We start from the raw sequence: 14,753 nt of genomic DNA on the forward strand, positions 1-14,753 counted from the left end.
GCTCAATATTTTGGCCCCTGTTGTACTCTAAAGTACCATTTTGTACCCCCCTCTAAGCATGTATCCCCCTGTCACCCCTCTCATCATCACACGCACATGCACATACAGTACACTTACTTGGGATCCCAGTGGGTGTGTGGGCTATTCAAACATCCTGACTCAGAGATTTCAAATCTCATTTAAGACCCATTCAATGCTGTTAAGAATTGCTTTATTTCTCCAGCGTTGGACTACAAGGTCAGTTTGCACCAACAGCTGATGAGCGATCAATAGGAATTTGAATTTAAAGAGCCGTTGCCCCGGGGGCGGTCAGTCGCCGGTGCATGGTGTTACCACAGGGGGGGGCTAAGCCCAGGGGCTCAACAGAGACCTATATCCTTCCACAGACCCTCCACCCCCACCTTCCACCCCACATCCCCAAGCTTGGTTAACTCTCAAGACCATGATTAATTCATGGTGGATTACAGTCTGGAGGCAGGGGAGAAAACTAGGATTGCATATATGGTCCTAAGTGCACATGCCGGGTTTGGGAGATAAAGGTTCCCTCAGATTCATGCCACAATCCCACGGCCCGACTCGTTTCCCTACAAGTGTGAATAATTTTTCCATCCTTCCTGCAAAAGATCATGCCTCAGTGTTTGGGCTTCTTGATTGTTATTACGGCTGTGTTCACCGAAATAAGTTCGGAAAAGTTCCTCCCAGCTGTCAGCCCACACGGCGAGAACAGCAAGCTGCAGGGAATAATAATGTAGAAGCAGGCTAATAAAAGCATAACAAGCAGGAGAGCTGCGGTCACAGCAATTTCATCATTGTCCTTCACAGTTGCACTGCTAACTGCTGATGATTAGTCGACGACCTCGAGTAACTGAACAGAAGACTCCAAGCCAAAGTGGTTGAGGAAAGAAGTGGCAACGATATAAATTGTGAATGCGCTCCCCCTTGTGTCAGCTACAGCAAGCCAGTCCACCAAATGCCTCCACTGCTGGGAGGCAAATCAGCAGAAACGTTTTCTGTTTTTGTTCAAACGCTGGTTCTGTTTTTCTATGAATCGTTCTTCATCCCATCAGCATCTGGTCCAACGCCGCGGCATGCAAGGAACAAAAGAAGACCGTTTGTTGACATTTTAGGATTAGCATTACACAAGTCATACTTCAAAGCATGACTCTGTAGACGCTGCTTCTACGTTCTCATTTGGACTCCTTTTTTTCTTTGTTTTTTTTCATGACTTTCCACCAACTGCCGTTTCAATTTCACTCAACGTTTTTGACTAACATTAATCAGAATGGTTAACCTGTCAACGTGTCTGCAAATGCCAATTATTTTACACTCCACGTGAATGAAATTTAGACATGAAGACAAAAAGCGTTCATAATGAAATGAGTGACACTGTCCTGATAAGTAGCTCACAGGAACCCTGTGAAGTACGGCTGCACTGACACCGTGTGACACATAATACACTGAAATGTAAGGATATACTGTAAGATAGTTGCTCCACAGAAAATATGTTAAAAAATTCATAAGTATATTTTCTAGTTTTATTAAAAACACATTTTTGTCAACATGTTGTATTTATACAGTGAATGGTCTAATATGCACTGGAGGTCACATAAGCTTAGGTTTATTGGAACAATAAAAGACATACCATGGGGGCTTGATATTCAAAGAGATGTAGCAGCTACTAGCTGCATATTTGACCATCAATTTATAATAGTTTGGATTTTTCTCCTTTGAAGACACAAAAATAAAACCTGTCTAAGTATGTTATATTAACAACTTTATGAATGTATCCTCAGCAGACTAAAAAATAAGGAAGTCAATTACTCCTTTAACACTTACATCTTGTCTCAACACGTTCTGCAGATGAAGGTGCAAAGCACTTTAACAGTATTTGTGCTATTTTTTTTATTTGGCAAATGTCTACTTTACTTATGTTTTTATTGTATTTTTAACCTTTTTTTGTAAACAACATCTTGTACAAACTAGCACAGTGAATCACAACCCCAGCAAATGTGTTTTTATCTCCATACAATATAAATGAAATCAATACAAAAGTTTGGTTGGTTGCTTGGAACATTTTTATATGGATCGAGAGGTTCTAAAACATGGTTTTCGAGACTTCTGGACTCCTGAATTAAATAGATTACGTAAACAGTTGACTGCTCTAAGTCCCATTTAGAACCCCGGTAAAAGAATTTTAGAAGGTAGACTTCATTTCAACATTTCAAGTTCACTTCCATATTAAATAAAGGGTTTGCAATCCGTAGAGGGTTTTTACAGTTTGCCTTTTCAAGGCGACCTTCTTCAGATTTGGTGGAAATTCTGAAATCGCGAAGAAAAAAGGAAAAAAAAGAAACAAATAGTCCAGATGATGGGAAAATTGTCATTTCCTCTGGCCTTCTGAAGCATGGTGTCAAAAAGGTTAAGTGTCAATATGGCAGAGCCTTAAGAGGCAAAGAGGTCTGAGGAGCTTCTGAATAAATACAAGGGACAAGGCTCATACCTCGAACACAGTCTGAATGTCGCTCAGCCTTCCTACAGTCCCAGGTCTGCACACGATCAACCCTCTGCCCCTTTATTCTCTCTGTAAAGCTATTGAAGTCTTTGACAGTAGCTAATGATGTTTTTGTGTTTGGGACATGCTATAGGAGATTTCCAGCGGGTTGTTTTTTACCCCACCGGTGAGTGTTAGGGGGTTTGGTCACTATGCCGGGCCACTGACAGGAGTCAGGAGGGGTGACAGGGTGCCCCAGGGGCCCAAAAAGGGTGTGGGGGGGGTGGGGAATGGGGGGCAGTTCAGCAGTCTCGCCCATTTTTTTTGTGAGTCCAGTTGTAGATGCAGGGAGGGGGTTGAAAGCGGCAATTTAAACACCCAAACACAATACCGAAGACAATGTTTTTGAGCATTATCAACAAATCAACTGGAAAAATAAATGTGAAAAAAAAAATTCAATGGCGTTGCCCTAACCCTGTCGATATCCATTTCCCTTCTCAACCCATCCCCCAACACCACCAAACCTCACCACCCTCTGTTACAGAATCTCTCATCGGTAGAGTCCACTCTCTCTAAAAGCTACCACACAGTGCCCTCGTTCATTTCCGAGGGCGGATGGGACAGGTGGTTGCTGTATCCGCTGCCGTTCAGCGACAGTGAGGTAAAGGGCGGACTAGGGCCGAACACATCGGAGGAGATGCTGTGCAGGGGTCCTGGGATGCCGGGCTCTGGGCTGGGAGAGTCCCCCGGATGGTGGGACATTATATCAGAGAAGCGCTGCACCTCGCTGGAGGGGTGGTGGCCCGGCAAGGGGTGGTCCATACCTCCGAGGGGGGTGCCCGTGGGGCCTGAGGAGGGCACAAATGGGAGATCGATTGGGGTCTGGGCCTGCGATGACGGAGGCCCCTGAGGGAAGAAGTCATAGTTCCCTCCCGGGCCGTAGTACTCGCTTTGATAATCTGCAGATCCAAGAAAACATCAACGTTAGTTATAAGAACAATGGGTTAGCAGAAATTATTCCGGAGACATTGAGGAATTCATTGAATATACGTAGCTTGATTTGTATTAGAGAGCAAGAGAGACCCTCGCCGTACTACATTAGTCACAGAGCACGTTACACTTAAATCAGAACTCCAATTGGGTGGGGAGAACAACGTGGCCACAAAATTAATTAAAATGAGGGCCATTTCATCAGCGATTCGACTACTGAGACCGATTTTTTTTTCTTCAGTTCAGCAGAATATTATTAGACTTTTTGCTTCAGCAGAAAGGACAAAGGCCCGAGCGCAAATGAAATTCTCTGAAAATGATCAGATATTTCAAAGCATTTGAAGGAAAAGTGTGGCATCAAATCACTGAGATGTAAACTAACTTCAAGTCAACTTAAGTCATTGTCCACTGATTCCTAAGAGCTTATGGACGAAGTCAACCAAACTGAATATTTCACAAGCTAATTTGTTTTAAGAAGTAAACTGCTGTATATACAAATGTGCCATACTGTTAAGCAAGATGAGAAAACCACTGCACATTTATTCATTTATTTCATATATTTAAATTTTTTGTGTACTAAATCAACATTAAGATTTTTGTTCAGGCAGCTCAGGCAGAGCTTAGACAGCTGAACCTTTACATGGTGCTGTACTTCCTTTAGGTGGCAGCGCCTTAAGCTGATATGTATAAAATGGGGCCTTGTTCAGAATCAGGATATGACAGGAGAATAGAAAATAAATGACGGAGGAAATAAGGAAACACACAAATGATATTTTGATATATGTTAAATAAAATGTGCCTGAAGAGAAGAAAATCACACCAATTGTCATTTTAACATGTTAAAAAAAAGTTTCATGAGAAAAAATGACTTTCCAGGACGTTAAAAAACATTTTTCTCTCATGAAAAAGTATAATGTACGCATACCTCCATAGTAGGAGAAGGGCCCGTTGGGGATCAGCTCCCCGGGCTCCAGCCGGTCCACCAGCGTCCTCATCCGCCGTGGGCTCCGGAAAAACGCGTGCCTTCGGGCGCCCAGCGCGCTCAACTGCTTCATACGCCTCTCTTTGGAACGTCGGTTCTGGAACCAGACCTGGACACACACACACACACACACACACACACACACACACACACACACACACACACACACACACACACACACACACACAGCTCATGTCACTCAGTAATCATGCAAGAAGCTTCTGACGCCATTTTGATTGCACGTCAATATTGTGCGTGAGAAATGGGAGGAGAGTGAGAAATGGAGGTGATGGCGTGGTGAGGGCTGCTTTGGAGTGAATTTTTGGAGGCAGAAATGTATGAATAAATATGTTTTTTTTTTTAATGCACGTCTTGAATTTGTTTTGGAATGTGCAAATAAACCTCACTGTGTACATTCTCCGCCATACAAAGCAAAGTGTAATTAGGTGTCATGTTTACCTTGGCAGTTGCACCACGTTGGCTTCTTATTAGAGTAAATAACCGGGCTGTCTGTGTTCTTTTGCGGCGTGCGTGATGAGCCGGTGCGTTAAATCCGCGCGGCTCTGCGGCAGAGAGAACGGCGCCCAATTATCGTTACAGGAGCGAGAGTCACATCTAACCTCCTTAATGATCTTTTAACCCTCCATTTACTCCGACCGAAGGCTGCAGCAGCGGGGGCTTAAAATCTCCAATTAATACTTAATAGGAGGGTTGTTACCAATATATTACCGGGCTCTTGGAGGTTATCATTTCCTAATCTATAGGCCGGCTTCCTTTAATTACGCGATTCCCTCCACCCCTCATGCTCATACATATTAGATACCCTTACTTTGCCACTTTCATTTTATCGCCATTAATCTGCAGAGCCTTTTTACCTGTGATCTGCCCCGCAGCCGTATCCACATTAGGACTAAAGAAAAGAAAAGAAAAACCTCTTTGAAAACTAAAAGATCTGCATTCCGGGAGTAGGTCTGTTATTATTCCTGATGGGTGGTTTTATTTTTGGCTCATGAATTTGTAATTCCTAATAGTTCCCAATCAATACTTTGATGCGCCGATGAAAAATGGGGGGGGGGGGGGGGGGGTGCAGCGAAAGAACAAAATAAAACAGTCCCCCACACTAAATCGATAATATTAATAATAATAATAATGTTTTTTTCAGTTTTCTGTCTTGCTCTTTGTTTAACTTAGTGTGGCCCTGCTGTAATTCAGAGTTCCGAGGAGACAATCTGAAGACCCTTGAAACAGATTTCTGTCTTTCCGCTTGGCTGGAAATGCTCACAGCATGGCTAAACGTGGTCGCAAAACGTGATGGCAGCGCTGTGCCAGGACTCCCAGCGCCCCCAGCAGCCCGGCGCCAGTTGGCGACTTCGCCCTGTAGCCAGCGCCAAGAATCAAAAATACCCATATAAATTACCCGTTTCCAAATCAACCCTCGTGCGTCCGCCAATCTTTGGCCTAATGAATTCAATGTGACCGCGCAGTTTGAAGGCAAGAGGCCTCATTTAAAGAGGGGTGAAGGATGTGAGGGTGATGGTGGGGGAGGTGGAGCCTCTCTGATGAGTTGAGGCCTGCACGGTCATGGCAGTCTGGCAGCTTGGCAGGGACATTTTTCCATAAAATATAAGCTGTTACATCACACCTTTTAATGGGTGCGTAACACCCTATAAAACCGAAAAGGCGCGAGCCCACCTCCTCGACCCTTGTGTGTCCCCTGAATATAATTTCTATAATATTTCAGACAGAATCAGAAGATCCCCGTTTTGATGATTTATTATTGAACCGTATAAAAATGACTGAGGATGGTGAGAGCTATAATTACAATAGTGGTTGCTGTTTCTGGCCATGCGGAGAAACACCCACGCGTTTAGTAAATATGGACTACATCTTTATTTGGTGGTTAATGAATGAAGTCATAGTGACATAAGAGGGAGAATCCAGCAGAGAAGTATCAGAACTCAGTTTCTTTACCTGGATGACCCTCATGTTGAGGCCGGTCTCCTGTGCCAGCTGCTCCCTGATGTGTCTGGTGGGTTTGGGGGTGGCAGCGAACGCAGCCTTCAGCGTCTCCAGCTGTTTGGCCTTGATGGTGGTCCGCGGGCCGCGCCGCTTCCCTCCGACGTTCTGGTCGTCGTTCTCGTTATTAACAGTTTCTTTGTCGGACAGGGCGGCTGACTCCGTGTCCTTTAGGACCACGTCGTCCTGTAGCTGGTCTTGAGAGTCCGGTGATAAACTGGGGTCGCTGCAGGCCGTTACTAAAGAAACGACATATGGAAATTAGAATAAGCAGAGCGATTCTCCAAAACATGGGAAATATTAGGCTACAGTCATAAAGAACAAAACTATATGTCCGCAGCGGTGCAGTCATTCATTGAAGGTGGCTGAATTATGACCTTAAGTCGGCGATTCACACTACCACCAACACTAATTCGAAATAAATGAAGTTCATGTTTTTAAACTGTTCATCTATTTGACCAAGATTAACACAAACATGTACAAACGGGAACATTATATTCACTTTTAAAAATCAGCTGATGTGTTTTTTTCTCCTCTATTGAAGATACTTTAATATTCAGGGAAACATGCAAACCAACTTAATAAAAATCCTTACATGACATATTATGGAACACACATTTACAATGAATGCCCAACTAGCTTGGTGAGAAAATCAAATGTTTGAACAAAAAATATATATTTGTGAACCGAATGAGCAACAGACAATGGACTGTGAGTGGTGCTGAATTGTATCCTCTGAATGCCGTCTAAGTCCTGGTCATGGAAATGATGAAGCCACTGCGGGGCTGAACACATCACATCCATCACAATTTACCCGGCCTTGCCTCGCGCGCGCACACACAAACTGCGAACACACACGCACCTGAGAGGAGGCTGGCGTCTTTTACACTGGCATTGTTTTGGTAATCGTCTTTGCAAACGAATTTGTTCTCGTCTATGATGTAGAGCTCCTCGCCGGTGGAGAGCTGCTTATTGCACATCATGCAGGTGAAGCAGTTGAGGTGAAACACTTTGCTGCGGGCCCTCCGAACCAAGTCGTTTGGAGAAATGCCTTGCGAACAGCCGCCACATTTTGTGCCGAACCGTCTGCGGGAGGAAGAAGGAGATGGTTATTTTTGTTATCAAATACGTATTATACACAAATTATAAATACTAACATCAACGCCTACTCGGGTTTTGGTGGCCAGGCTGAGATGATGGTGACGCAAAGAGCAGTATTAAACAAAATATACATTCACATTGTCTCTGGACAACATCTTACACGCTTTATTATAAGGTGTAGACATGCATTAAACCTGTAATGATCATTTGATCACGTATATATATATATATATATAAATATTTTTTTTTTAACATGAAAAATTATAATCTTTAGATAAACTCATTCGTATTGTATTATATGCAGACTGAAAGTTTTAAAACGCTTTTTGGACTTCCAGAATTAAGACTAAATAAATAATAATGATAACAATAATAGTATTAATAATAATAACATATTTAAAAATGTGTTTTCGTAATGTATGCTAAGTTTAAATATATACATAAACACGTTGGGCAATGACGCTCTATAAATACATAATTATCAAATTAAATGTAGGGATATTGCGCATGAGCTAAATCTTTTAATTTTCTAAATATTGAAAATAACAACATGTGTTTTCCTTCCACCTGAGGCCATTGCTCACCTCTGTATAGACCTGCTGGCGTTAGTTGTTTTAGTAAATGTATTAAGTATTATATCTCTATATTTCCAACCTTTTTGTATTCCTTATGAAACCATATATGTTATGAATAGGAGGATGCAATTCAGTAAATATAAAGGTCTAGTAGCCTAACACAGCAGGCTGCTTTGGAATAATAAATGATCGCCCTGCCATTGACGGTTAAACCATGTGTATTGAGTGGTGTGCACTGCTTGTTGACTGCACGTCTGTGATTGCATTGTCTGCGGACTTGATCTTTTCAACTAGTTTACTATTCAAATCCACTTATCACGTCCTCCTCAGTCGGACTGAGCAAACACACCGGGCAGCGGCTCCTCTGGCCGGGGTTTGATCCTGTGCGCTCCCCCGACTGCCTGCACGCTGTAAAAAAACACACCCCAAGTGTGATTTCCTCGATATCCTAACAACACCCCCCCACACCCCCACTCCCCTCCCCTCTTTCCCCGCTGAGAGCGAGAGCACACGCGTTTAATGTTGCTGCCCCTCTTTTGTTGTTGTTTAGCATAAGAATCCAAATTAACAAGCTTTTAATTACGCGCTCCTAATCAAAGCGTATCGCCTCCAAGTCCTCACTCACGCCTACAGGCACGGACAGGTTGGTTTATCCATTTATTTAGAGAATAAATAAATAAAGCAGAAACGTTCATTCTAAGAACTTGTTATCCTGTGTGTGCAGTCAACAGATGTGCATTTTGTATTTTATATTTGAACTATTTGTCTGAAAAAGCATGAGAGGCAGTCTGGGTTTTTAATAATTACTGGCATGTCAATAGTATAGCAATACTTTACAACTAATTTAAAAGTTGTAAATAATATAGAAGACACAAATAATGATCTGCACTCCTAAGACTTCAAATGATTTTCAGCAAAATATAATCTTTGGGCTTAAATGATTGATGATGCCCCATCACTATTTGTTCTGCTATTTAAATATCTTTATGTTATAACTTCCTTCTGCTTTCACAGTCCAGCTCGTGACATAAACTCAGACACATTCGTAAACAGAAACACAGCTGAAGAGTTTTTCTGTCTCCTTAACCGATCTTACCTAAAGAAATCGTTTTTGCAGTACAGTCTCCCTTCTCGAGAAAAACATTTCTCTGTCAAATTACATTTGCACTCGCAGCACTGCACGCATTTGACGTGCCAGGCTCTATCCAGCACGTTGAGCAGAAAGCGGTCCAGAATAGGCCTCTCGCAGCCTGCGCAGTGGACCATGGCTTTGGTTGGGCTACAACCCCACAAATGAAGCGCGCACACACCCAAACAAAATCAACAGCACAGGCCGAGTATTGACCGAGTATCTGCTGTTTCCCTCCTTGATTCGCCTGAAGCTCCCGGGCCAATGTGCGCAGAGAAGCCAGTCGATCAGGTGTCACCACAGTGTTCTCCCTGCATGCGTAAAAGGCTCCAAAGAAACACACGTCCTCTCTCTCAGGTCCTCTCTCAAAAGCCAAAAAAGAGAAAAAAAAATCAGTCCTTTACTGGATCCGGGGAAAAACACACAATTCAACCAGAATGTAGATTTCAACACGGGCAGCTGAAGATCGGCTCAGGCGAGAAGACCGGAGCCAGTTTGGTTGTCCCGGCGCTCTTGGAAGTGACGCATCGGTTGGAGGAGCGTCGTGTGCCAGTCAGTGCTGGAAGAGGCGTCTAATAAAATGCTTTTAGGGCAGAGCTGTCACACAACAAGACACGCACGCCTACAGATAATTCAGTGTACTTGGACATGACAGCGTATCCACTGTACAGAAGCCGACGAGAAACAAAATCACACACCCAAAGGATTTTTAAAAAAAGAGTGTTTTCCCTCTCGCTCGATCCGATGATCCTGGTCGTTCAGCTTGTGGCGGCGGGGGATGCTGCGATGCGCCGATGGCTCTGATAGTAGTCAGTGTGTATGCTGGGATGCCCTCACTCTCCAGTACCGTGTGTATGCTGGGATGCGCTGGGTCTCCAGTAAACTGTCTTGCTCCTAAAGCTCCAACCCAGCCTTATTCCCAGCCTCCTGACGTCAGGCTGCGGCCGGACCAATCAGCGCCGCGCCATGCCAGCAACCATCAAGCCGCCCCATCATAACCCAGCGAGGGCTCTGCCTGCTATTTATGCCACACACTCAAGACACCAATTGTCAAGAATTTCCCTGCAAACTGTCATATGTTAGTGAATGTGTTTGGAGGAAGCAGCCGCGGCGGCGGAGGGCGAGCAGCGCGGAGGGAGAGACGCCACTTCTCAGCTGCTGAGCAAATTGTCTTCTGGGCATGAGGGGGGCAAGAAGGAGGAATCTGTGCAGGTAGATAAAGGCGTCTTCCGGATAAAAAAGCAGGAGGCGCATATTGCATTGCGTGCTCCATGTTTACTAATGCTACGTTACTTTGCGACAGAAAATTACGCACAAGTCGGGCATGTTTGTCTTGTTGTTTGAGGATAACTGGAGTTTTTGTTATCATCAACAAACCATCTGTCCTTTAAAATATAAAATCTGTAATACCTGCTTTGCACTTGGCCGCGTCATCCATACAGCTAAATGTTTGATTACACAGCAGAAAGCTGCAGAACATGTCTGTCAATAGGATGTTATCGTTCTCCTCTTCTCCCAGTGTGGTGCTACATTACAGAATGTCTTGTGCTCATTAACATCTTTTTTTCTTTGCGCAAAGCAGCACACCTAAGCACTTTTCTCTTTGGTGTGATGGTGAGGAAGCCTGGAAGTGAAAAACAGAAAGGCTCTAAAGTTGACAGCTCGTGCAGCTCAACCCGCCAGGAGCTCGCGGCCCACACACCTCGGACGATTCATTAGGGAGGTCCTATCTAATTCAAGTCCACTTTAAGTAAATAACACCATGAACCTAACGGCATTCTGGATTATCAATCATTCACCATCAAAGAGATCAGTCAAGTTTAGTGTTGACGATTTACAGGCCTGCACTCTTTAACTCTCTTTTTTTGCTCATTGAACAGATTGTCTACATGCTTGTTGATACATTCGTTTATATCGAAGATTAAAGGAGTTCGTAGTAATTGTTATTTGAAACGTTTACCCAAACTGTTCTATTGTGGCTCGTGTCACAATTTACCGTGAGACAATGTTGTACTTGTCTTTGTTGTAAGCAGAAGCAGAATCTCCAGTTTATTTGTGCATCTTAACATGGAATCAAGCTGAATAGCTGCGCACTTTTAGCAGAAAAGGCGACCAAGGAAACCCATTCATTCTCTACCAATAGCCCGCCAGCATCCTCTTGCATATGGGCTGCTTCTCATGCAAAACGCCCGCCCGTCCCCGTCCAGCTACCTCCCGGCGTCTGGGGAGCGCCCCTTAAACAGGACATGTGTTAGTGGTGTGAAGAAAGAGAGAGATAAGGCTTCAAAACACACAGACTCCATCTCTTTTTTTTTCTCTCTCTGGACCTCTTCAGCCCGACATTCTCCTCCCCCTCTTTTCCAGTCTCCCTCTTCTCTTCTTCCTCACCCTTGCACCTATTTTTGTTTGTGAACGGTGCGTCCAAGCGAATTCTGCTGAGCATCTGGTTATGTTTCCATCAGATAGACGGGGAGAGAGAGGTCATTGAGCTCCATGACAACTGGGCGGGCCATATAGTTCTACATATAGGGGGCAATATGCAATGGAAATATCGCGGACTACAAAACTCACTTTTCTTTTTTTCTGCACTAAAACCTGCTGAGGAATCTGGAAATAACCCCCGAAAGCCTGCCGTCTGCAGACCTCACTCTCCCCACTGCCAACAAACTTGTAAGTGCAGCATGTAAACAACAAAAGTTGTTGTTATTTCCAATGTGAGGAAGATGCCTTGATAGTCTGTCAGGGGGGATAATCTCTGCCTGATTTAGAATAAGCCAGAGAGAAGGAAAAAAGGCAGCTCACAGAGGCAGATTAATCCACGAATAGAAGGAAATCAAAATATAGGCTTAAAAATATCTCAACTCCCCTCCAGGCAAAGACACTATTAAATGCAAAAAAATGGTTTTAACCTTACCACTGTAATCCCTTACCAGCAATAGATTATATTCTCACTCATTTTCATTCTGATGCAGACAGAAGTTGTACATTAGAATGTGTGGCCCAGTGTCTGTGCTCAAATTGAAGAAAACTAAAGTTATTATTTTTCTTTTTGTCCTGCTTGAATCTCAGAAGGTATAGATTTGACGACAGGAGGCCTTCAGGCAGACTGTGAAGACTGTGACTGTCAATTGTGTTTGGAAATGAAAATCTAAATACCCAAATTAATCTGAAATGTACCTTTTATTGTTGTCTACTAAGAAGGCTTTTATTTTATTGGCATTTTATATGATATGCATTTTCTTCCTTCCTCCAAAGTTGTGGACGCTACTGTACACGCAACCACAGATACGATAAGGGCTATTCTTGTATCAGGGCCACAGTGTTGTAAAGCAGCCCAGGAGATTTGGGGTTTATGAAGTGCAGACAAGTGAACTGGTACACTGCGAGATAATTAATCTGAGATAATGAATGAGGCTGCGAGGATGCATGCAATCATTAATTCTAATCATGACACGTTTATTTGTCTCCCCTCTCTCCTCCAGGCTCAGTTAAGAGACACAATGTCACCACAACAACGTGTGAGAGGCACGGCTAAAGGAAGGAGACTGCAGGTGATGAGATGGGTTGGGGAGAGGTGTTTGAAATATGAGAGAGAGGGATACTAAGAGCGATTTCTTCTTCGACGTGTCGTTTCCGGGGTGGTCAGGCTGTGAAAGTCGGGCTGTGTGACATTACAGCCGGGCCAGTGAGGCCGGGCAGGCAAGCCGTGACTCCGGTAATACAGAGAGAAATATCACCCCCGACTGGAGCTTTGATCAACTGAGTGTACCGGGGAGGAGGAGGAAGAGGAGGGTGGGGTACCGGTCCGCTGCTCCGCTCTGCTCTTTGCAGTCTCTCCACAAGATTTTTTTTTCCTCTTTTCACAAAGGAATTGCAAAAAGGCGCTGATCTTCATAATTCATAATATGACAGATTGATCATTACAGTTTATGAATGCGTTTATTTTAAGAATAAACAGCTACAATTCTGATATCTTTTTTTTAATCTCTATTACTACAAATTTTCACACGTGGCATATGGGGAATTATTCAAAGATTTAAACAAAATTAAAGGAAATTTAAATGAATGAAAATGTATTTTCAAGTCATTGCTCTCATTGTAAGATGCTTTGGACAACAGTGTGCCAAATTAATGTAATGAGACAACAATTACATTCAATTATAAACAAATGAGATTTTTGTAAACGAAAAAAGTACAAACATTTTTATAAAAAAAACAGAGAGTAAAAGAAGCATCAGAATGCATGTGTGTTAATTAGAAGTAGTATTTATACGTAACTCGTACATCCACAGAAAGCTGGTTTAACAATGCGTAAACTGTGTTTTCCACTCAAATTGATCACGTGTCACATCTTCTCTTGGCTGCGCAAAGTACATAAAAAGTGTGCAAATTTGGCGCAAAGATTTCCATCGTGTTCACAAACGGTGTGTGAGTTTGTAGAGGGTGGAGTGCGCCTTCCTGTCCCTGTCTAGTCTGTCAATCATTGTTCACCGCATTATCACGCACTTCCAAGGCCGAAATCCGGCCCTCCCTTCTTCCTCCGTCCATCCATCCATCCATGCTTCCGTCCAGCCACCCCGGTGCGCGGTGCTGACTCGGGAGGCTGTGGCAACTAACGCAAAGCGCGCAGAGTCCCACGATCGACTGACTGAGCTGTGTCCTCCCCTCTTTCCCTCCCTCCCTCTCTCCCTCCTCCTCCTGTAGATCAGCAGCCAAGCATATGCCGATGTGAACTCATCGAGGATTATTGAGCCAACACCAACTCTACGCAAACATTTTCCAGACTTTCCAACTCCGGTCCCAGCCTGTGCTGAGAGAAATCCAATGGGATTTATAGATCATCTCCCTACAGCTGTCTCTTCTCAGCCAGTCAACCCCCACTCCACACACAGCCACACACACACGCACGCACGCACGCGCGCACGCACACACACACACACACACACACACACACACACACACACACACACACACACACACACACACACACACACACACACACACACACACACACACACACACACACACTAGTATTCTTTGGTTTATGATCCGGCCTCCAGAACCATTCACTACAACCGCCACTTTCTTCACTGTCTGTGCGTTTTCTCAAGGAGATCACATGATTCGGTGAATTTGGGCTTTTGGGGTCCTCAACATTAACCCTGCATGAGACTTCGAGGTCAGCCAGAAACAAGGCCACTACCACCAGAGTCCCGCTCACTCCTCTAGGGGGCGAATTCAATCCGGGTAAAGTGAGGGCTCATGCAATGATACTATTATTACTATTACTATTACTATTATATTATGTTGTCCTTAAATCCAAGTTATAGTATGTCAGATTATAGATTTAAGAGATCAGCGCACATTCCACACATGCCATATTTAGAAATAAATCTAAAACGTCTAGATAAAGGTTTAATAGTTGAATAATTATCTGTGTGTGTCTGTGTTGTATATTCAAATTAAGTT

General features: G+C 43.7%; 1 protein-coding gene across 1 annotated transcript; it reads right to left on the reverse strand.

Moving 5' to 3' along the window:
• Window positions 1–3,070: 3,070 nt before the first annotated feature.
• On the reverse strand, window positions 3,071–10,109 carry lhx1a (LIM homeobox 1a). The gene is made up of 5 exons (XM_076075472.1): window positions 9,252–10,109; window positions 7,342–7,565; window positions 6,435–6,718; window positions 4,407–4,572; window positions 3,071–3,450 (listed from the first exon to the last, which is right to left on the reverse strand). The coding sequence occupies exons 1-5, from the start codon at window positions 9,419–9,421 to the stop codon at window positions 3,071–3,073; spliced, it is 1,224 nt and encodes a 407-aa protein (XP_075931587.1). The 5' UTR covers window positions 9,422–10,109.
• Between the last annotated feature and the right edge of the window lie 4,644 nt (window positions 10,110–14,753).

This window comes from Anarhichas minor, unplaced genomic scaffold, assembly GCF_050575085.1.
Source record: "Anarhichas minor isolate MPS153535 unplaced genomic scaffold, ASM5057508v1 ptg000052l, whole genome shotgun sequence".
Taxonomy (NCBI): domain Eukaryota; kingdom Metazoa; phylum Chordata; class Actinopteri; order Perciformes; family Anarhichadidae; genus Anarhichas; species Anarhichas minor.

What these genes read in the sequence shown, in the direction of transcription:
- lhx1a (XM_076075472.1), bottom strand. Translation starts at nt 9,421, where the DNA reads ATGGTCCACTGCGCAGGCTGCGAGAGGCCTATTCTGGACCGCTTTCTG. An exon ending in AGACGCCAGCCTCCTCTCAG is followed by an intron (nt 6,719 to 7,341) that starts GTGCGTGTGTGT and finishes TCGTTTCTTTAG; the next exon opens with TAACGGCCTGCAGCGACCCC. An exon ending in GCCCTTCTCCTACTATGGAG is followed by an intron (nt 3,451 to 4,406) that starts GTATGCGTACAT and finishes TTGGATCTGCAG; the next exon opens with ATTATCAAAGCGAGTACTAC.